Genomic DNA, 24,303 nt, shown 5'->3' on the forward strand with positions numbered 1-24,303 from the left:
GTGTGTGTGTGTGTGTGTGTGTTGTGTTTTTGTCTGTGTGTGTGAGTGAGTGTGTGTGTGTTGTGTTTTTATCTGTGTGTGTTGTGTTTTTATGTGTGTGTGTTGTGTGTGTGTTGGTGAGGTCAGGATGAGTATTGTTTTCTGCGGGTGAAACAGGTCCCAACCCCGCCCCCCCATGTGACGTGCGGGACACGACAGCCAGGTAGAGCGGCCAGGTGAATGGGGGTAGGTGTGTGTTGGCTGCAACCTTTACCCTAGCAGTGTGTGTGTGTGTGTGTAGGGGGGGTCTATGGCGGTGCTGCAGGCTGCCCTGGGGCGCTGTGCCTGTGCCTTTTGGCTGGCGGTCGCCTTCGACGCGGTGGGACTGACGGTGCTGCTGATCGGGGTGTTTGTCAATGTCTTCTTCTACGATTTCCTGATCTACGCCGGCTCGATCGTCATCTTCATGAGCTTGGTCTGGTGGATCTTCTGGTACACGGGCAACATCGAGGTGCCGCCCGGCGAGCTGGAGGACGACGTGGGCCTCCAGAAGGAGCCCAGGAGGCTGGGGCTGCTGAGCAGGTGGTCCAGCCGGATCTCCCAAAGTTTCCGGAGCCGGTCCTGGAGGGCGAGGGGGAGTTGGCACAACGCCTTGCGGAACACTGCCAGCAGCACCGGGGGCAGCGCGGTGAAAGAAAGCTCCTTTACCCTCCCCACCTCAACCGATGGGCACCTGAAGACCCTCTCCGAGTCCGTGAGTGCCGAGGTCCACTTCAGCCGCCCGGAAGCATTGGCAGACGCGGCCAACACGTCCATTTAAGCCGGGTAACCAGAGTCTATTAATCCCCACACACACACACGAACTAAATTCGTGCAGCCCTTTTTTTTTGAAAAGTATGGCGCAGAAAGTGTTTACTTTGCGAGGAGTATTTGCCTAGAAAGCTAATCATTAAACCCATCCCTGCTGCCGGTTGGGAAATCACCTGGGTGAACCGTTTGCTGTCTGGTGTATAACTGGGTGTGGACGCTCAGACCAAATCCCAATTTTAATTTAAGAAATCTACGCCACGAGCAAAGCAAGTTGCATTTCTTAAAAAATAATTATTAAAGATAACCAGAAGGAGTTGTTCTGCTGTGAAAGTTTCACTATATTTAGGGTACAGGTGTAGGTGAGAACTCAACATCCCCACCCCCCTCCCTCCCTGGTACATGTCACTAGTTTGCTCATGACCTCATAAAGGAGCAGTCAGTGTACCAGGTCACTTTCTGCTCGTGTCCCTCTCAACGTCGGTGTTGTACAATAAAAATCACTGACCAGCCAAAGACACTATTTTCGCCACATGCACTAATTAGCAGAAAATATCTGCACGATACAAGTAGAGACCCTTCACAAGTGTGCAAACGAACATATGAATTGGGAGCAGGAGTCGTCCCAAATCGGCCCCTCTAGCCTGTTCCGCCATTCAATAAGATCAAGGCTGATCTGAAAGTAACCTCACATTCCTGCCTGGCCCCCCTCCCCGATAACGTTTCACTCCTTGTTAATCGAGAATCTATCTAGCTCTGCCTTAAAAATATTCAGATTCTGCTTCCACCTCCTTTTGAGGAAGAGAGTTCCAAAGACTCAGCACCCTCTGAGAGAAGAAATTTCTCCTAGTTCTAGATTCTCCCACAAGAGGAAACATCCTACCCACACCCACCCTGTCAAGACCCCTCAGGATCTTAAAGGTTTCAATTAAGTTGCCACTTACTCTTCTCCAGTGGATACAAGCCTAACCTGTCCAACCTTTCCTCATAAAACAACCCACCCATTCCTGGTATTAATCTAGTAAACCTTCTCTGAACTGCTTCTAACACATTTACATCTTTCTTTAAATAAGGAGACCAATATTGTACACAGTACTCCAGATATGGTATCATCAGTGTCCTGTACAACTGAAGCGCAATCTCCCTACTTTTGTAATCAATACCCCTCACAATAAATTATAACATTCTATTAGCTTCCCTAATTACCTGCTATACTTGGATACTAGCCTTTTATGATTCATGCACTAGGACACCCAGATCCCTCTGAACTTCAAAGCTCTGCGATCTCTCACCATTTCAATAATAAACTTTTTTATTCTTTGTGCCAAAATGAAAGATTTCACATCTGCCCACATTATACTCCATTTGCCAGATTTTTGCCCACTCACTTAACCTATCTATGTCTCTTCATAGCCTGCAATTACTCAGCTAACATATACCACTATTCAATAACTAAATAAAGCACTCGGTGATCAAAATATATTTGCAGCCTCTTAACATTTCACTAGCTAATACATAAAAAGATTGAAGTACACTTACAAGTGCCATGTGAAACTGAGATCACATGCCCAGGGTTGCCAACTCTCCTGGATTTCCTGGGAATGGAGTATCAATCTCTTGAGCACTGCCTTGAGTCATCTAGGAGATCTTGGCACTGTAGCGGCAGAATCTTTGGATATAAAATTAGGGGGCATCAGGACCATTTCTGGTCCCCAACCACACTTGTGCCAGTGGTGTGCTCTTATGGCAAGTGGCCAATTAACAAGTCACCTTCTCATTCATCGTCCAATTAGGGACAGCGGCCAGGAGACTGGGCTGGGGGCATCAGCAGCCTGGAGAGTGTACCCTCCACCCATCAATAATGGAGTCGCTCAAAAATGACCATCAATGCTTCACACCCCTGCTCCCTTGGCTCTGTCGCGACTTTCAGTGAAGTAACTTATTCATAGAGATTCATTTGTTTTGAGCCTTTTTAGTCTGTCTTGGGCCTCCAGCTTATTTATGCTGAAGTTAGTTGTACTTGGAGTATTTCTACTGAGGTAGAATTATTGTTTCCTAGTTTTCACTAAGAAAGGAATTATTTATTGTACTAACTATCCCGGGCTCATGCTCAGATTCTATTTTGTTTCATCCCTTCAGTTAGCTTGTACTCGTGAAATACTAACTACTGTAATATTTCCTATCTCCAGTTACAATTTTTACAGGCTCTTCTTTGACCCTCTGTTCATCTTCTTATCGTGTTTCTGTATGTTCTGTATTCAACCCAGTCAATTCCTTCACCTTTCTTCCTACAGGATTTATTTATGTTATTCTTCCTTCTTAATTGGTTCTGGTTAATTTGTAAATTCATTTAACCCTGTCCTGAGCATTGAGGTTTTGCTGTTTTTTTTTCAAATCCTTCCATGGCCATTCCTTTCCCTATCTCTGTCATCTCCACCAGCACCACAACCCCCTGAGATATCTGTGTCCCTCTAATTCTGGCCTCTTGTGTATTCCCAAATTATAGTTGCTCCACTATTGGTGGCCTTGCCTTCCAGTTGCCTGGGCCCCCAAGCTCTGGAGTTCCCTGTCTACACCTCTCTATCTCTTTTTCCACCTTAAAGACACCCCTTAAAACATAGCTCTTTGACCAAGCTCTTGGTCATCCGACCTACTATCTCCTTATGTGGCTCAACTTCATACCTTGTTTTATAATGCTCTGTGAAACACTTTGGGATGTCCCATTACATTAAAGGTGCTATATAAATATGTTGTTGTTGAACTAAATACCTGTTAGTTTCAGACAATGATGACTACCCACTGTGATTTCACCTCCTGTGAGCTGATGAGCTCCTGACATTGTGTGGGATCTTTGCATTGTTCATAAAAATTAATTGTATTGCTGAAATAGGGGCTAATTGTAGATTTAATTACCTGAATTGGCTTCCTGCTGCTGTCAGGTTGGTAGACCTTGCCACTGGGAGCCTGCCTTCAGTGAAAGCGCACAGAGTGGGGGACAAGTTGGAGAGCTGGCCGACACTTATCTTTCAGAATTTCTGCAGCCCCCGCCTCCAAAGCTGCTTCCACACTGGGAAAATTCCTGCCTATTTCCTTCTCCAGTAGCACAGCCCCTCCCTCCACAATCGTCGCTACCACTCAGGGAAGCCTCTGGTTTGGTGGCATCATCTACAGGTGTTGCAGAACCCCAACTAGTTTAGGGGTGATTGTGAATATGACCAGCTGGTGGGGAAAGAGAGAGGGAAGTTGAGGTGAGAGATGGAGCAGAGGGAGGGGTATGCATCTCAGGTGAACAGGGATTTGGAGGTCAGGGAATTGGGGCTTGGGACAGGGAGAAGTGAGTGATAGCAGTCAGGGACCCTAAGAGGAGAGAGAGAAACAGAGAGTAGAGAATCGGGAACAGGATCTTCTGGGGAAGAGAGAGGGGGATGGGTATCAGTGAGAGTGAAATGTGGACTGGGGGATTTGAGCTTCGGTTATGGGGGAAAGAGGGCGAATGGGGCTTCTGTGGATTGGGGGGCATGAATGAGAATGAGACTGGAGTGGGTGTAGGTCCTAGCACATTCTGTAAACTGACAGCTATATAAATAACCAAGTGAATGGCAATGGCTTTGACAAAGGAGCAGCCAGCAGAGGGATGAGCGAAACCTGAAGACTTTTCTGTAAGAAAATAGTGAAAGACCATCTCCAATGGTGGGCAAAAGTGAGCAAGGGGACAGAGTCTGAGGATGCTTAGCAGAAAAATCAAGGGGTAGGGAGATTGAAGTTTTTTAAACTGACAGCCTCCACCAATGCTGCATTTTCTTCATTTTTTGAAATCTCTGCTTTATTAAGCCAAGCGTAGGCAGTGGTTTAGAAATGATGCCACCTGGCTGAGTTCAGGATGACATGACCTGTGAGAAGTGCCCAAAACAATGAGCCCAACGCCTGATTGGTCAGTATGGTTCAGGTTGGTCTGTGCCAGTCAGTTTTGATGTGTGAAGTCCAAATACAGATTGGATCTCATGGTGGCTCCTAGTTTAGTGCAGCATCCAAGGATAAGAGAGAGAGATGAGTCTTATTAAAAGCAGTCTTGACAGGGGAACCTGACTGCACTTTGGTTAGTGGAGGGGATTCTGGCTGTAGTTACTGAGTGAATGTCAGCGAGTTATAGGATTACTACTGGTTACTGTTGGACATCATGATTTACACTTATCACTATCCCTTACATATAACCTATGAGTGAGTTATTGCATTACTGTTGGTTATGAGGGGATTCTGATAGTTACCAATATTACTATTATTTATTAGTGCAATTAAGTGAGCCACCATTAAGTCATTGATGGAGTCACCACCTCTGATTTCCCCTTTGTGAATGTCTCCTCCACCTTCAGTTTTTTTCTTCCCCACCCTCAATATCCCTCCTTCACCTGCTCGCAGGTGACTTTCTGATTCGTGGAATCTCTGGCACAAGAGCGGTTGGCATGAAACCACAAGTAAAGATACTCATCTGCAGGGGATCCAACTTTTCCTGGGTGGAAGCACCTAGGGATGTTTCACATTAAAGGCACTATATAAATATAGGTTGTTGTTGTAAAATTGAGGTAATTGCAATACAGATGTCGTATGATCAGATATCATGTTACCGTGTGTCACATGGCAGGAATGTCTTATTATGATCAAACCTTCAGGAATACCCTCAACCATAGACAGGAACCCTAAAATCCAACGATGTTATCTCTTACTAATTGTCTTCTTTTACAAATCAGAAATGCAATTAGTTATGTATTAGATTTCTAATTACATGTGGAAAATGGATACCGGACAATACTGGTACAGATTTTTACCTGTGAACTACTTTTTAAAAATTCATTTACAGGATGTGGGCATCGCTGGCTTGGCCAGCATTTATTGCCCATCCCTAATTGCCCCTGAGAAGGTGGTGGTGAGCTGCCTTCTTGGAGCCTTGCATAGCTTGTACTCATTAAATTATTTTAACAGATTTATTTTACTCTTAAGGAGTAGGTTTTTAGTTCACACATGTCCTCAGCCACACTGACCTTTGACTTTCTACTAAATTCAAATTCTTGCTTTGTATTGTAACAAGATTAGAAATATGCAGTATATCTTAATATATTATAAAATATACATTTTATCCACTTTGATAGAATTGTGCAATAAAATCAATCTTGTAATATGTGACATTTTAACTGAAATAAAAGGAATTTTTAATGTAATAATGTTATTGCAATCAGAGTCATAGAGTTATACAGCACAGAAACAGGCTCTTCAGCCTATCGTGTCTGTGCTGGCCATCAAGCACTTATCTATTCTAATCCCATTTTCCAGCACTTGGCCTGCAGCCCTTTATGCTTTGGTGTTTCAAGTGCTCATCTAAATACTTCTTAAATGTTGTGAGGGTTCCTGCCTCTAACCACTCTCTCAGGCAGTGTGTTCCAGATTCCAACCACCCTCTGGGTGAAAAAAGTTTTCCTCAAATCCCCTCTAAACCTTCTGCCCCCTGGTTATTGACACCTCAGCTAAGGGGAAAAGTTTCTTCCTATCTAACCTATCTATGTCCCTCATAATTTTATATACCTCTATTAGGTCCCCCCTCAGCCTTCTCTGCTCTAAGGAAAACAACCCTAGCCTATTCAGTCTCTCTTCATAGCTGAAATGCTCCAGCCCAGGCAACATCCTGGTGAATCTCCTCTGCACCCTCTCCAGTGCAAACACATCCTTCCTATAGTGTGGCGACCAGAACTGCACCCAGTACTCCAGCTGTGGCATTTTATACAGCTGTAATGTGGGTGACCACAGAGGAATTGATAACATATCTGTTATTGTGTTCTATTTTATTGAGAATAAAGATAATTCTTACACTAACATTGCAAGTGGAATTCTCAAAGTTCCACAATGAAAACAATGGGATACAGCTAACACTGCCCAAACAGACTGACCTACTGGTTCAGTAAATTAAGGTAATGACAGTGAAAGCCTGGAGTAGGCATCCAGTAGGAGAAGGTAGACAGTAAAGAACTTGAGTGAGTCAAGAGGAAGGCCCATCATCACGACCTCTCATGGCCACTGCAGAAGGGAAATAAGTGCAGTCTTCCCAGTGTTGTCCACATCCAAACAACAAGTTACATTAAAAATAAAAGTACTCAATTCACTGCCCGGAACTCATTTGCAAAACTATTTGAAACGCCAGGTGCAAACTCACATCATTCTAGGGATGACATCGAGGGCAGAAAGGAAATCTCTGTGTAAATCAAAACTCAAAGGGATGGGGAAAGATGAAAAGAGAATGTCATAATGGGGTGGATGCAGGGACCTGGCATAGCAAGGGTTAATGTGGGACTGGGTACAGCACTGTCCCCAGGGTGATGTAAAGAAACACATGACCTGAGACTAGAGATAGTTGTGGACTGGACAGAGGCCTGTGGAGAAGCAAGCATGGAGTTGGCTCCTAGTTTGGAATATACCCTGTATGTATGTACATAGTTATGTGTTATCAATGAACATTTAGTGTTTAACTATATAAGCCTCAGAACCTCTTCATGGTAGACCTACGGAATATACAATATACAAAAGACACAAATTCAGAAAGTTCCTGTAGAGTCTTAAAAAGCACTTCAGTCCATCAGTAGCCTTTTCCAAGGCTGAAAAGCAGAAGGTTAAAAAATAAAGAGGCAAGATCAAAGAAAATGGAGCTCTAGTTGCAAGCATAAGGGTATAAGTAAGTGATGGTGCAGCCCAGCCTGTGTCCCCTATTTGAAGGCAAACTGGTGCTGTAGGAGCAACTTGAAAGGAGGATTACAGCCTGTGCTACTCTGCAGCACCAATCCATAGATTAGCTCAGCAAAATGCAGGGGTTCATCAAAGTTTCAGGCCAGAGCTGAATGTTGGGGTCCCCATGCATATGCAAGTTCTCTGCTGCATGGTAGTTGCAGGTGTCCTTATACCAGATGGCCCAGCTCAGTTGGCATCTGCTAACCCTGAGGAATCTGTTCTCACCAGCATCCTTCTTGGTGATTAACCCCCAAACAGTTCTTTTTCCTGCTTGGCATAGCAGCACCTATTGCGGGTCTTCAGCTCCAATATCTATGTCTGACTGACTCCGAGAATCTCTGAGTTTGTACACAGTAAGGCCAGCTTCCCCCTCCTTTGTGTCCTGGTGTTAAGACTTGCACTTTACTTTCAACAAGTTTTGACTTGGGCCCTCATCCCCGTGACTTTGATAAATTTGTCATATCTTCTCTCTTGCAGCCCATGCTGTGAATGAGCTGCCTTGGGGGAACTTTCCAGCAGAATGGTTGGTCAGGCATTATCTCATAGTAATGCCACCAACAGTCTACTGTTCCAACTTTCTTTGGAAAGAGAAACCCCAACCAAAACATATGCCAAAACAAGTTATATTACCTCCCACTGCAGATGTGCACAGTGGGTGCCAACAGAAGGGCACAGAATATCTCTTGGGTAGCTGAACATCCTGGCACCTTTCTTTCTCTGAACATGTCAGACTGAAGGATTCAATTCTAACATCAGAGGCAGAGTGACTGACAATTATGAAACATAGAAAATAGAAGCAGGAGTGGGTCATTCGGCCCTTCGAGCCTGCTCCGCCATTCAATATGATCATGGCTGATCCTCTATCTGAACACCATACTCCCGCCCTCTGCCCATACCCTTGATGCTTATAAATTCTAGAAATCTATTTCCTTCTTAAATATATTCGGTGACTTGGCCTCCATAGCCTTCTGTGGTAGAGAATTCCATAGGTTCACCACCTTCTGAGTGAAGAAGTTTCTCCTCATCTCAGTCCTAAATGGCCTGCCCCGTATCCTGAGGTTGTGACCCCTTGTTCTAGACTCCCCAGCCATAGGAAACATCATCCCTGTATCCAGTCTGCCCAGCCCTGTCAGAATTTTATATGCTGCAATGAGATCCCCTCTCACTCTTCTAAACTCAAGTGAATACAGGCCTAGTCGGCCCAAACTCACCTCATACAACAATCCTGCCATCCCAGGAATCAGTCTGGTGAATCCTCACTGTACTCGCTCTATGGCAAGTATATCCTTTCTTCGGTAAGGAGACCAAAACTGCACACAATACTCCAGGTGTGGTCTCACCAGGGTCCTGTATAGCTGCAGTAAGACACTCTTGCTCCTGTACTCAAATCGTCTTGCAATGAAGGCTAACATGGCCACATCTTTTTTTTATTCACTCATGGGATGTGGGCTTCGCTGGCTGGGCCAGCATTTATTGCCCATCCCTAATTGCCCTTGAGAAGAGGGTGGTGAGCTGCCTTCTTGAACCTCTGCAGTCCATGTGGTGTAGGTACACCCACGGTGCTGTTAGGAAGGGAGTTCCAAGATTTTGACCCAGCGACAGTGAAGGAACGGAGATATATTTCCAAATCAGGATGGTGAGTGACTTGGAGGGGAACTTCCAGGTGGTGGTGCTTGCATCTATCTGCCGCCCTTGTCCTTCTAGATGGTAGTGATCATGGGTTTGGAAGGTGCTGTTGAAGGAGCCTTGGTGAATTCCTGCAGTGCATCCTGTAGATGGTACACACTGTGCGTCAGTGGTGGAGGGAGTGAATATTTGTGGATGTGGTGCCAATCAAGCGAGCTGATTTGTCCTGGATGGTGCCAAGCTTCTTGAGTGTTGTGGGAACTGCACTCATCCGGGCAGTGGAGAATATTCTATCACACTCCTGACTTGTGCCTTATAGATGGTGGACCGGCTTTCGGGAGTCAGGAGGTGAGTTACTCATCGCATGATTCTTAGCCTCTGACCTGCTTTTATAGCCACAGGATTTATATGGCTAGTCCAGTTCAGGTTCTGGTCAATGGTAACCCCCAGGATGTTGATAGTGGCGGATTCAGTGATGATAATGCCATTGAACATCAAGGGGCGATGGTTAGATTCTCTCTTGTTGGAGATGGTCATTGCCTGACACTTGTGTGGTGTTAATGTTACTTGCCACTTGTCAGCCCAAGCCTGGATATTGTCCAGGTCTTGCTGCATTTAGGCATGGACTGCTTCAGTATCTGAGGAGTCGCCAGTGGTGCTGAACATCATGCAATTATCAGCGAACATCCCCACTTCTGACCTTATGATGGAAGGAAGGTCATTGATGAAGCAGCTGAAGATGATTGAGCCCAGGATACTACCCTGAGGAACTCCTGCAGAAATGTCCTGGAGCTGAGATGACTGACCTCCAACAACCACAACCATCTTCCTTTGTGCTAGGTATGACTCCAACCAGCAGAGAGTTTTCCCCTGATTCCCATTGATTCCAGTTTTGCTCGGGCTCCTTGATGCCACACTCTGTCAAATGCGGCCTTGATATCAAGGGCAGTCACTCTCACCTCACCTAGGGAGTTCAGCTTTTTTGTCCACGTTTGTAATTTGTCCATGGTAATTGGCCGGGTTGGATCTGTCCTGCTTTTTGTGTACAGGGCATACCTGGGCAATTTTCTACATAGTTGGGTAGATGCCAGTGTTGTAGCTGTACTGGAACAGCTTGAATAGGGGCGCGGCAAGTTCTGGAATACAAGTCTTCAGTAATATTGCCAGAATATTGTTAGGGGCCATAGCCTTTGCAGTATGCTTATGCACCTGCATGCTTGCTTTCAGCGATTGGTGTACAAGGACACCCAAGTCCCTTTGTATATCAACATTTCACAAACTATCACCATTTCAATCATACTCTGCCATTCTGTTTTTCCTACCAAAGTGGATAATTTCACGCTTATCCATGTTATACTGTATCTGCATGTATTTGCCCATTCACTCAACTTGTCTAAATCACCTTGAAGCCTCTTAAGATCCTCTTTACCACTCATGTTCCCACCTAGTTTTGTGTCATCAACAAACTTGGAAATATTACATTTAGTTCCCTCATCCAAATCATTTATATATATTGTGAATAGCTGGGCCCAAGCACTGATCCCTGAGGTACCCCACTAGTCACCGCCTCCCACACCAAAAAAGACTCATTTATTCCTACTCTCTGTTTCCTGTCTCTTAACCAATTCTCAATCCATGCCAATATATTACCCTCCAATCCCATGTGCTTTAATTCTGCATACTAACCTGTTATGTGGGACTTTATCAAAAGCTTTTTGAAAATGCAAATACACCACATCCACTGGTTCTCCCTTATCTATTCTGCTCATTACGTCCTCAAAAAACTTCAGTAGGTTTGTCAAACATGATTTCCCTTTCATAAATCCATGTTGACTTTGTCTAATCCCATTGATATTTTCTAAGTATCCATCCTTTATAATAGGCTCTAGCATTTTCCCTACCACTGATGTTAGGCTAACCTGTCCATAATTCCCTGTATTTTCCCTCCCTCCTTTTTTAAATAGTGGGGTTACATTTGTCACCCTCCAATCTGCTGGGACTGTTTCAGAATCTACAGAATTTTGGAAGACGCATCCGCTATTTTCATTGCCACCTCCTTTAGTACCCTGGGATGTAGATTATCAGGCCCTGGGAATTTATCAGCTTTAAGTCCATTAATTTCACCAGCACTGTTTTTTTTAGTAATACTAATTTCCTTCAATTCCTCCTTCTCACTAGACCCTTGGTCCCCTAGCATTTCTGGGAAGTTATTTGTGTTTTCCTCCATGAAGACAAAACTAAAGTAGTTGTTTAATAGCTCTGCCATTTCCTTCTTCTCTATTACAAATTCTCCTGTTTTGGACTGTAAGGGATTTACATTTGTCTTCACCAATCTTTTTCTTCTTACATTCTTATAGAAGCTTTTACAGCCCTCTTTGATGTTCCTTGCAAGTTTACTCTCATACTCTATTTTTCCCCTCTCAATCAATCTCTTGGTCCTCCTTTGCTGAATTCTAAATTGCTCCCAATCCTCAGGCTTGCTACTTTTTCTAGTAACTTTATATGACTCTTCTTTGGATCTAATATTATCCTTAATTTATTTTTTAGCCATGGTTGCTCAAAAAGAGTCAGCATGGATTTGTGAAGGGTAAATCATTTCTGACTTATCTAGTTGAATATTTTGAGGGAGTCACTAGCATGGTGGATAGGGGAATGTATCATAGAATCATAAAAGGCTTATGACACAGAAAGAGGCCACTAGGCCCCTCGTGTCTGTGCCGGCCAGCCTAATCCCACTTTCCAGCATTTGGTCCATAGCCCTGCAGGTTACGGTATTTCAGGTACATATCCAGACACCCTTGAAATGAGCTGAGGGTTTCTGCCTCTACTACCCTTTCAGGCAGTGAGTTCCAGAGCTCTCCAATCCTCTGGGTGAAAATTTATTTTCTCATCTCCCCTCTAATCTCAGGATTACTCCCAATTCCACGTGCCAACGAGAGCAGGAATAAGAGGTTAGACCAAATGAACACGTGGCTGGAGAGATGGTGTAGCTGGGAGGGATCCAGATTCTTGAGGCACTTGGACCGGTTCTGGGGAAGGTGGGACCTGTACAAACCGGACAGGCTGCACCCAGGCAGAGCTGGGACCAGTGTCCTTGCGGGAGCTTTTGCTAGTTCTGTTGGGGAGTATTTAAACTAGTGTGGCAGGGGGATGGGATCCCAGGAGTAGGATCAGATAGGTCAGATTCAGATCAGAAAAATGGAGGTAGAACATTAGCTAGGGATGTTGTGATAGACATGGAGTTACAGGAGAAGCAAAGTTTACAAAGTGTCCAGCAAGGGAAATTGACGGGGTTAAACCGTTTATACTTCAATGCAAGGAGTATTACGAACAAGGTAGATGAGTTAAGAGCACAGGTAGACACATGGCAGCAGGATGTCATTGCTATAACGGAGACCTGGCTAAAGGAGGGACAAAACTGGCAGCTAAATATCCCTGGTTACAGTCTTCAGACACGATAGAGTAGGTGATAAAAAAGGAGGGGGGTGGGTAGCACTAATGGTTAAAGAATCAATTCCAGTTGTGAGAAGAGATTATATACGAAATGGGTCAACAAACGAGGCTTTACGGATTGAGCTTAGAAGTAAAAAAGGGGCAGTTACACTACTGGGAGTATACTACAGACCCCCAAATAGTGAAAGGGAGATAGAAGAACAAATATGTAGGCAAATTTCTGCTTGTAAGAACAAGAGGGCAATAATAGTAGGAGACTTCAACTATCCTAATATCAACTGAGATTCAAACAATATAAGGGGCACTGAGGGAGAAAAATTCATGCAGTGTGTCCAGGAAAATCTTTTCAATCAATTAGTGACAAACCCAACAAGAGGAGATGCAATTCTAGACCTAGTCTTGGGCAACGAAGAAGGGCAAGTGGGTGAAGTGACAGTTGGCGACCATATCGGGGACAGTGATCACAATTCAGATTTAGAATTACCATAGAAAAGGACGGAGATAAGGCAGGAGTAAAAGTCTTGAACTGGGGGAAGGCAAATTTTGCAGAAATGAGAAGGGACTTGGTTGAGGTGGACTGGACAGCACTGCTGGAGGATAAAACAGTGGAAAACCAGTGGGAAGCACTAAAAAGCGAGATCCTAATTGTACAAAGTAGACATGTCCCCTACAAAAATAAGAGTGGTACTGCCAAATCTAGACCCCCCGGTTGTCTAGAGGAATACAGGGGAAGATCAAACAGAAAAAGAAAGTGTACGATAGGCACAATAAACTAAGCACTGCAGATAGCCTAGACGAATATAGGAAATCAAAGAGAGGGCATGAAAAAAGATTAGCAAGTAAAGTTAAAGATAACCCAAAAATATTTTACCAATACATTAATGCTAAAAGGTTAGTTAAGGAAAAAGTGGGACCTATCAGAGAAGAAGATGGAAACTTGTGTGTAGATGCAGAGGCTGTGGGAAGGGTTTTAAATGAATATTTTGTCTCCGTGTTTACAAAGGAAAGGGAGGATGTAGATAAAGTAGTCCAGGAGGAACACTGCGAGATATTGGACGAGATAGTCATAAAGAGAGAGGATGTACTCGAAGGGCTGAAATCCTCCTTCTGTGCTGTAACCTTTCTATAGTTCTATGGTTCTAATCCTTCTACCAATCACTTTAAAGCTATGCCCCCTAGTCACTGACCTGTCTGCTGAAGTAAACAGGCCCTTCCCACCCGCTGTATCAAGGCCCCTCACAATTTTGTACATCTCAATCAAATCTCCCCTCAGCCTCCTCTGTTCCAAGGAGAACAACCCCAGCCTATACAATCTTTCTTCATAACTGCAATTTTCCAGTCCTGGCAATGTCCTCATAAATCTCCTCTGACTTTCACATTGTTATGATCCCTGTAGAGACCAATAACTTTAGAAAAATATGAATTTCCCAGTGACCAACGCATAGAATCACATGATAAGAATTCACATTTTAAGAGTTTTACTGTAACAAGCAAGCTAAAATCAACATTGACTAAACATTTTTTTTAGATTTCCAACATCCGCAGTATTTTGCTTTGGTTAATTGACTAAACATTACTTCATAGGCAACTAATACACTAAACTGCAGGAAAGGTATTGCCCATTAACTTTTTAACAACTGTAAACCCCACCTCACCTTTATAAATTACACCACACTCTCAGCAGAAATTTCATCTTGTGTCCCAAGTTCCTCCTGGCTTTAACAGGATCTCTTCTTCCTGCCTCACCAGGGTGAATCTTCCAGTGTCCTTTTAAACAAAGTCCCTTCAGTCAATCTTCTGAGCATTATCAAATGGATTTCCAGTAGCAAGGCACCCTTCAACAACTCCTTGGTCTTTAACTCTCCACAAGCCTCATTTCTTCGAACCAGCACCTTGCTCGGTGATTAACCCCAAAAGTCCTTTTCTTCTGCTTGGCATAGTGGCACCTGTTGTGGGTCTTCTTCCCAAAATCCGTGTCTGACTGACTCTGAGAGTCTGAGTCTGTACGCAGGAAGACCAGCTGCCTCCTCCTTTGAGTCCGGGTGTTAAAACTTGCACCTTACCTTCAATAACTTTTGACTTGGGCCCCTGTCCACATGGCAAACAGGTCACATGGGCTTTTCTTTGGGCAGATTTTGTAGGAGATCACATCCTGCTCTCCAAACAATTCCATTTTACATCGAATTAAAGGAGACAACATAACTGTCTTATAAAATCCAGCATTCGTAACACTGTAAAGAGTAGTGGAAATCTGGAATTCTTTCCCTAAAAATGCAATGGTGCGGGATCAATTGAAATTTTCAAGATAGAGATCGATAGATTTTTGTTAGGTATGAGTATCAAGAGACATCAATGATGGGTACATGGTGTTGAGGTCCTGAACTGCGTGATCTAATTGAATTGTGGAACAGTCTCGAGGGGCTGAATGACGTACTCCTGTATTTTCTTGTATTTGCTGTATCTTAGCAATGCTAAGCCCACAGCAGCACCACACTGAACTGTTCTTGTCCTTAACAAACATCCACACACATACCTTAAGCAGTGGTCACTGAACAGTGACCAGGAGTGCATGCCCTGTTTAGTTTTTTTCCACATTTAGTCCAGGGGTACCAATTGCATTGGCCCTATTGGCAATTTACTGAGATCAGCACAGATTAGACAAGAATTTGCCAGGTCTATACGAATGTTCTGCATGCACCATACAGTAAGCAAAATCATCAGGAGAGCTCAAGATTTGATCTTAAATGAGAACTAAATCAATTTGTGGATTGGGATGTATTTCTGTTGTCTATATTCTGATTCTATTTGACAATGCCCTGTTCTCAATTGTGATGGCATATTAGTCACTGACAGGTTAGGTCCTATACCAACTAATACAGTTAAGAGATTTATGTTTCTTTGATATAAGAATCTATCAATAAATATTAACCGATTCTAATTTATATTTTTACAGAATCCATTACTAACCTCAAAAGGATCACTACCCAAGTCTGTAAGCTGACTGTCAGGATTCAATTTTTTTAATATTACCACAACATTTTTAAAGAGAAGGACTTAACATTTTTGGCAATAGTCTTAGCATTATCTGCTATTGTTCCTGTTTCGTCTCTGAAGAATTAGGCCTGCTGATCAACAAGTGTATATATGTTCTTAATCATGAATTATTCCCCTGGTCGGAATTGATCATTTTAATTGCTGCTTTAACAATTATATTGCACTTATTTGTATTTATTGGTTCGCTCTGGCGAATTTGATAAAATGTATTTTACACATGAAAATGTAATAAACATTTTTGTAACTATGGCGTCACAAATAATCACATTTTCTGCTATGTTATTTAAATGGTTTGGGACTTACAGAAATATTATGGTTAAAACTCAGCAAGACAGTGAGTGAGCTTAGCACACATTAAAAACCCAGTTGTACCTCATTCAACAAGGTGTAACTTTGTCAAGAATTTTTACATTTAGACTAATAGCATAAAAGGGCAAGTTTTCATTAGTTCAGTGATTTCTACTTGATTGCAGTCTCAGGAGACTTCAACAATGCTCCCCTAAGGGGGAGCGTAGAATCTCTGACAGCGATTTCTGGATTTCCACACTACACTGTACATGTGTAGACTCCGGATGTTGCTGTCACTTTCAGAGGAGCAATGATGGTGAACGCTAACAGTTTTGCTGTCTTTACTACTGCAAAGGTTATAGCTATAATTAATAAGCGTTAAACAGTTATCCTAATTTTGGCTTCTATATAATTGGCTTTCCAATGAGAGAAAGTTGTCCTCACATATGAAATCAAACTCCTTATATTATACAAAAACAGAATTACCTGGAAAAACTCAGCAGGTCTGGCAGCATCGGCGGAGAAGAAATCAGTCAACGTTTCGAGCCTTCATGGCCCTTCGGGTTCTGCCGAAGGGCCATGAAGGCTCGAAACGTTGACTGATTTCTTCTCCGCAGATGCTGCCAGACCTGCTGAGTTTTTCCAGGTAATTCTGTTTTTGTTTTGGATTTCCAGCATCCGCAGTAGCTTTTAGCTTTTTGTTTTTATCCTTATATTATATTTCTGTTAACTGAATTGTTGTATTCCCTTTGAGAATTATTTTATACGCTACTGTTAACTATTTTGCTTCATGCTCATTACATTTTAAAAATATAAGTTAAATATTAATATGAATGCTAGAATGGATCCCTCATATAAAACAAATGATGCAACTGAAATTGTCTATGCTAACTTTGCAATAGCTGACAGAAGCTTTACACATGGCTTGTTCGGCACCCACTGATGCCTCCATCCATGACAGATGCTCAGTCACACAAGTATGATCAAGCCTTGTTTATATCCAAGCTATTACCTACATAGATCAATTATATTCCGTCTTGACTCCCAGAACCACATTACCAGCTTCAGTGTGTTCATCATTAACCCCGTCCAATCATAATTTTTTTAAAAAAGCTAATGAAAGCTATTTGAAAGTAAAGATGTAATAAAAACTATTATTTGATTAATAATTGATTCAAGGCAGGCCTCAATTCCTGAAAAAAACATAAATGTTGAAAAATGGTTCATAGAATTTTGTCTTACATTTTACGAAAAACTAACAAAGAAACAGGGGCACTGATATATTCCAGTGTAACAGTAATAGAATGCTGTGCTGTTAAAGATGCTACCCTTTGGATCAAAAATTAAACTGCAGCTGGCACACATTAAAGATCCGTATGGCACTACTTGAAGAAATGTTCTGAACAACATTCCTCCCTCAACATATACCACCAAAACACAGGTTAAGAGCTCATTCATCTCATTGACGTGTGTGGGATTTAGCCATTTGCAAACCAGCTGCCATGCTTGCCTACAAAACACCAGTTGCTGCACTTCATTGTATGTGAAGAACTTTGGTATGTTCTTGAGAATATGGTAAGGTGTTATACCATGAAAAGCCTTTCAGGTTCAGTGTTTTGTGTTACATAGTCCTGAAACAGTATTGCATCCATTATGGAATTAAGATATAATGTAGCTGAGTACAATCTGTAATGTTTACCCGATAGTAACATCAAGAGGAGAATGAAGTAAGTGTGAATCACATGACCAGCGTTGCTAAGGTTTATCTCCAACACCCAGTAATTAATCTGCTCAAATTACACTCTGCCAGGTGTTTACAGCCATTTACTTCATTCTTATCTCTCGTCTGACATCATCCATAGGGACAATTCAGTCTCAGAGCAATTTCCCAGTGGCCAGACTGCACAAACTTTCATCTCCTGTGATGTTCCTTCTGCAATTCATCTAATGGATGCATTGTATGACTTGCCCCTAGTTATTCATGATTACCTGGAAAACTACAATAAAAACAATTCAAGCAATGTTTTCCTGCTTCTTGCAGACTGATTGGGTTATTCATTTGTTTTAAAGTTTCACTGTCTGCATCTAAAAGCATCTGGCATGGACTCACTACACAGCTCAATGAGTTCATACAAGGATATATTTCCTGGTCAGCAGGTTTAGTCTCATTGGCTGAACTTGCAGGCAGGGAAGTTCGGTGGGGAATCCTTTCGTCAGGTTCCCATCCAATTAGCAAAATGTACAGTTTCCAATCAGTTTATTAGGCTGCCTAGAAGTGGTCTGCTACTGTTCCAAAGCAAAACAAAAGTCATTTACTGTGCAGATCATGTGGCACAACAGCACTGCAGCATGGCTAACACTGTTAGTGCAGTGTAGAACACTTATTGCATTTTGTTTCATGGATGCCTGCTATCTGCACAATTAACTGCTCAAACCTACCATTGATTTTCATAAGACTTGGAATAAAACATATAAGAAGTTACTTCATGGCAGTATTAGATTGGATATTCAAGGTTTATAAAATCACTGGGGTTACATTCAGGCAAAATGTGTTGCTCCTGCAAAATGGAAGAGTTAGTTTCACTTATGGCAGTGAACGCAGATCAGACAAGTTGGGCGGTGGGGTGCAGTTGGGTTGGGAACAGCATAATAAACAAATGAGTTTTTAGTGGATGATGTAAATTTATAATTGCAACCATGCTGCCCCTTTAGGTTTCTGCTATGGTCATGATGCTGTCTAGATTTGATTGCACACCAAAGTACTATAACATTTTAGTTAACACACTTACATGTCACTCAATTTCCAGAAGATCTCCTGGAACAGACTCAAGGTAGCTACTGATAACTGGCTTCCATATTACCTCCTTCTCTCCAGACTTTTCTACATACTTTGAAGCATAGATTAAAACTGACTTTCTCTACAAGCTCTAGAATTTTCTGCAGGTTCCTGGCTGAATATATATATATATTTTTTGAGTTATAAATCTTTTGCAAGAAGTGGTTGTAGTAAAAGTAAATCTGGAAATACAGAGTCTTTTTTGTTAAAAGATTGAGTGCAATATCTCCTTAAACTACAGATGTTAGGTTTGCACCATGTATTTGGTTCTTAATTGGCCAGGGCATTTTCACTAAAACTTCCAATACAGGTTTTTCATGCATAAGTGCAGGATGGTAATGGAAAATGATTAAATATACATACAGATTGCTGCAAAGATTGCTATTAAAATATCATGGACCATGCAGCAAATGACCTGTTGGTTCTCATCAGTTTTGATGAAAGTCATCGACCTGAAATGTTAACTCGGTTTCTCTCTCTCCCAAGATGCTCCAGACTTGCTGAGCACTTTCAGCATTTTCTAATTTTATTTATCTTTTCAGCATCTGCAGTATTTTGCTTTTGTGATCAGTACTGCATGAGTTCTCCAACTGGCATACAAGTAAGCAGGGGAAAGCTTGTCTTCTGTTGTACCGGAAGGATGATAAAATCATGCAAATACCTGCATCACTAGTCACTCAGCTGGTAGAGGCAATGAATAATTCAGTCATACAGATAGAAGGTTGAATGTTAGTTGAGGCAGGAACCATTGTATCTTCTAAGGAGAAAATAAATACTTGAGAAGCACATGAAGATGGTAAGAGCTATGATAAGGGAACAGGGCATTGGGAATAGATTTGGATTTCACTACCAGGTTAGCTGAAACACAATGGGTGGAGTGACTTCCTTCAATGCTGTAATCATCCATGGTTCTATGTGAATCCTTATTCTGTGCTGAGTTAGGTTACTCTGGCATATGGATGTCGCCCTGGTTTAGTGGGTGAAGTGGGTGGATACATCATCCAAAGTTCCAGTTCCTGATTACTATAATGGTTACATAACCCAAGGTGTTCATTGTCTGGTGTCATTGGCCATTTGGATAAGGCTTGGAGGGCTTTAAGATACACCTCCCAGAACCATACTTCAAACAAGCAGGTAATGTCTTCAGGAAAGGAAGAGGTCAAGAAGGAAACTGGTAGTAAAGGAAGAACCTCTGTCCCATATATACATGCATACATAGTCCAATGAAATGAAACATCTCATCATATTTCCCAAGGCTTAATCTTAAGCATAACCTCAATGGAGCACAAAGTTTTACACCATTAAATTATTTATTTGTAGGAAAAATTGTCCCTCAACAACAACTTAGAACAGGGCTTGCTGTGAGTTAAAATATGGGCAGCAGGGTTTTGGTGACCTCAAGTTTTAGGAGGGTAGAATGGGAGAGGCCAGCCAGGAATGCATTGGAATAGTCAAGTCTAGAGGTAACAAAGGCATGAATCAGGGTTTCAGCAATAGATGAGTTGAGACGGGGATGAGGGGCAATGTTATGGAGGTGGAAAAGGCAGTTGGTGTGAGTATGAGGTTGAAAGCTCACCTTGGGGTCAAATGTGGCATCAAGGTTGCGAACAGACCGGTCTAGTCTCAGACTGTTGACAGACAGAGGGATGGAGTTTGTAGTTAGGGAAAGGAATTTGGAGCAGGGACAGAAAATAATGACTTCAGTCTTTAAAATATTTAATTGGAGGCCATTTCTGCTCATCCAGTACTGGATGTCAGATAAGCAGTTGGATATCAGATAATTTAGCAATAGTGGCAGTAATGAGTGATTAATGGTTAGGGTGAGTTGGTAATGAGACAGAATCACAGAGTGCAGAAGAGGCCCTTCAGCCCATCGAGTCTGCACCGACGTGTGAGAAACACCTGACCTACCTACCTAATCCCATTTACCAGCACTTGGCCCATAGCCTTGAATGTTATGACATGCCAAGTGCTCATCCAGGTACTTTTTAAAGGATGTGAGGCAACCCGCCTCCACCACCCTCCCAGGCAGTGTATTCCAGACCGTCACCACCCTCTGGGTAAAAAAGTATTTTCCTCACATCCCCCCTAAACCTCCTGCCCCTCACCTTGAACTTATGCCCCCTTGTGACTGACCCTTCAACTAAAGGGAACAGCTGCTCCCCATCCACCCTGTCCATGCCCCTCATAATCTTGTACACCTCGATCAGGTCGCCCCTCAGTCTTCTCTGCTCCAATGAAAACAACCCAAGTCTATCCAACCTCTCCTCATAACTTAAATGTTTCATCCCAGGCAACATCCTGGTGAATCTCCTCTGCACCCCCTCCAGTGAAATCACATCCTTCCTATAATGTGGCTACCAGAACTGCACACAGTACTCCAGCTGTGGCCTCACCAAGGTTCTATACAACTCAAACATGACCTCCCTACTTTGTTCCTCAGAACTCCTAGTGTCATGCCGTTCATTGAAAACTTCCTTGTCAAATTACTCCTTCCAAAGTGTATCACCTCACACTTATCACGGTTAAATTCCATCTGCCACTTATGTGCCCATTTGACCATCCCGTCTATATCTTCCTGTAGCCCAAGACACCCAACCTCACTGTTAACCACCTGGCCAATTTTTGTGTCATCCGCAAACTTACTAATCCTACCCCGCACATAGTCATCTATGTCGTTTATATAAATGACAAATAATAGGGGACCCAGCACAGATCCCTGTGGTACGCCACTGGACACTGGCTTCCAGTCACTAAAACATCCTTCTGTCATCACCCTCTGTCTCCTACAACTAAGCCAATTTTGAATCCACCTTATCAAATTACCCTTTATCCCATGTGCATTTGCCCTCCTTTATAAGTCTCCCATGTGGGACCTTGTCAAAGGCTTTGCTGAAATCCATATAAACTACATCAACTGCACTACCCTCATCTACACACCTGGTCACCTCCTCAAAAAATTCAATCAAGTTTGTTAGAGCTGGGTGTTGTCAGCTTACATGTAAAAACTAACACTCTACTTCTAGATGATGTTGCTGAGGGGCAGCAGGTAAATGAGAAATAGGAGGGGCCAAGGTTAGCTCCTTGGCAAGTGAGTAAGAGGGGAGTTTTATGGAGGAGACGTGGCCCTCGGTCGCCAGTTCTCAAGCCAGCGAGAGATCCACTTTGCCTCCTTTGGGGAAGAAGGCCTGCCAAATTATGAGCCACTCAATTAACAGGTTACTGGTGGGTCTTTGACGTGATTATGACCCAAGAGACAGTAAGTCCTGTCCACCGAGAGCTGCTGGCCAATCAGAGGCCAGCAGCTCTTTTGCTCAGCAGCGCCAATGGGGAGGAGGTGGCTGCTGCCGGAAGGACATGCACCAGAGGCCCTGGATCGCAATCCAGGCCAGAGCTTAGTGATGATGGGAGGGGTTTCGTGGGGTGGGGGTCAGGGGGGAGATCTCAGTGGGCACTCCCTTCCTGATCCTGGGTCCCTCAATCAGGTTCTGAGTGCCTTTGAATGAGTAACCCTCCCCTCACCCACCTTACATGATATGCGGCCCACATGCCGACAGGCCCAGCTGCTGCTGGGCTAATATCAGTGGCAGTGCAAAGAGGCCCTTCAGGTGCCTTTTAAATGAGTTGAGGGTTTCTGCCTCCACCACCAAACCAGGCAGTGAATTCCAGAAACCCACCACCCTCTGGGTGAAGTTTTTCCTCATGTCTTTCTAATCTTTCTACTAAACACCTTAAATCTGTGCCCCTGGTAATTGACCTCTCCACTTGGGGAAACAGAGCATCCCTGTCTACTCTATCAAGGCCCCTCATAATCTTGTACACCTCAATTAGGTCACCCATCAGCCTCCTCTGTTCTAAGTAAAACAACCCCAGCCTATCCAATCTTTCCTCATAGCTGCAATTTTTATGCCCTGGCAACATACTTATGAATCTCCTCTGTACTCTCTCCAGAGCAATTATGTTCTTCCTGTAATATGGTGACCAGAACTGTACACAAAATTCCAGCTGTGGCCTAACCAGTGTTTTATACAGTTCCATCATTACATCCCTGCTTTTGTATTCAATACCTCGCCCAATAAAGGAAAGCATTCCATATGCTTTCTTGACCACCTTATCCATCTGTCCTGCCACCTTCAGGGACCTGTGGACAAGCACTGCACGGTCTCTCACTTCCTCTATTCCTCTCACTTTCCTCCTATTTATTGTGTATTCCTTAGCTTTGTTTGCCCCCCCCGAAATGCATTACCTCACGTGTCTCTGGATTGAATTCCATTTGCTACTTTTCCGCCCGCTCAACAAAACCATTGCTATCATTTTGGAGTTGACAGCCATCCTCTTCACAATCAACTATGTGGCCAATTTTTGTGTCATCTGCAAATTTCCCAAACATGCCTCCCACATTTAAGTCTCAATCATTAATATGTACAACAAACAGCATGGGCTCCAACGCTGAGCCCTGTGGAATGCCACTGGAAACTGCTTTCCATTTGTAAAAACATCCATCAACCATTACCCTTTGTTTCCTATCGCTAAGCTAATTTTGGATCCAACTCAACACATTCCCATGGGCTTTTACTTTTCTGACCAGTTTTCCATGTGGGGCTTTGTTAAATGCCTTACTAAAATCCATGTAGACCACATCCACTGCACTACCCTCGTCAATCCTCCTTGTTACTTCCTCAGAAAATTTGAATAAACTAGTAAGACACAACCTTCCCCTAACGGAGCCATGCTGACTATCCCTGATGAGCATGAGGCGCTGTGGATGATCAGCAGCAGCAGAGTTGTACTCAAACACAATCTCATGGCCCGGCATATCTTCCACTCTACTATTACCATCAAGCCGGGGGATGAACCCTGGTTCAATGCAGAGTGCAGGGGGGCATGCCAGGCGCAGCACCAGGTATACCTAAAACTGAGGTGTCAACCTGGTGAAGCTATAACACAGGACTACATGCGTGCCAAGCAGCATAAGCAACAAGTGATAGACAGGGCTAAGCGATCCCACAGCCAACGGATCAGATCTAAATTCTGCAGTCCTGCCACATCCAGTCGTGAATGGTGGTGGTTTAAACAACTCAATGGAGGAGGAGGCTCCACAAATATTTCCATCCTCATCCTATCTGCTTTCAGGACCTCATCCCCTGTCCTACCTAAGTGATTGGTATCAATGTGGACCATGACCTCTGGTTGCTCACCCTCCCCTAGAAGAATATCCTGCAGCAGCTCCATGACATCCTTGACCCTGGCACCAGTGAGGCAACATACCATCCTGGAGTCACGTCTACAGTCACAGAAATATCTTTCAGAATTGGGGATATATTGTAATTACAGCTCTGATCAGTTGTCAAGATTTGACCCGATACGAAGTAAGTGGTAACTCATTGAGGGAGGGAGTCTCACTCTTCTTTGGAGTCAGTTCAGGCCTTTAGACTCAATTTATGCTTAAGTTTGGTGCCAGTGTGAAGCGTTTCCAACTGTACTATGACCAT

General features: G+C 43.2%; 1 protein-coding gene across 2 annotated transcripts; it reads left to right on the forward strand.

Annotated features, from left to right (window-relative positions):
* The first annotated feature begins 195 nt into the window (after window positions 1–195).
* Window positions 196–16,440, forward strand: LOC144691072 (transmembrane protein 238). 2 transcript variants are annotated; one of them, XR_013579033.1, is made up of 3 exons: window positions 196–215; window positions 15,587–16,124; window positions 16,167–16,440. XR_013579033.1 is itself a non-coding variant. In XM_078559123.1 (3 exons), exon 1 carries the CDS (start codon window positions 290–292, stop codon window positions 797–799), a length of 510 nt encoding a protein of 169 aa, XP_078415249.1. In that variant the 5' UTR covers window position 289; the 3' UTR covers window positions 800–804; window positions 15,587–16,124; window positions 16,167–16,440. The 2 variants fall into 2 exon arrangements, 1 of the variants encoding a protein (XP_078415249.1); XM_078559123.1 differs by lacking the exon at window positions 196–215 and adding an exon at window positions 289–804.
* The last annotated feature ends 7,863 nt before the right edge of the window (window positions 16,441–24,303 follow it).

Source organism: Cetorhinus maximus, chromosome 15, assembly GCF_964194155.1.
Source record: "Cetorhinus maximus chromosome 15, sCetMax3.hap1.1, whole genome shotgun sequence".
In the NCBI taxonomy this organism is placed as follows: domain Eukaryota; kingdom Metazoa; phylum Chordata; class Chondrichthyes; order Lamniformes; family Cetorhinidae; genus Cetorhinus; species Cetorhinus maximus.

Bases quoted from the DNA above. Each gene is read 5' to 3' on its own strand.
- LOC144691072 (XM_078559123.1), top strand. From the start codon at position 290: ATGGCGGTGCTGCAGGCTGCCCTGGGGCGCTGTGCCTGTGCCTTTTGG.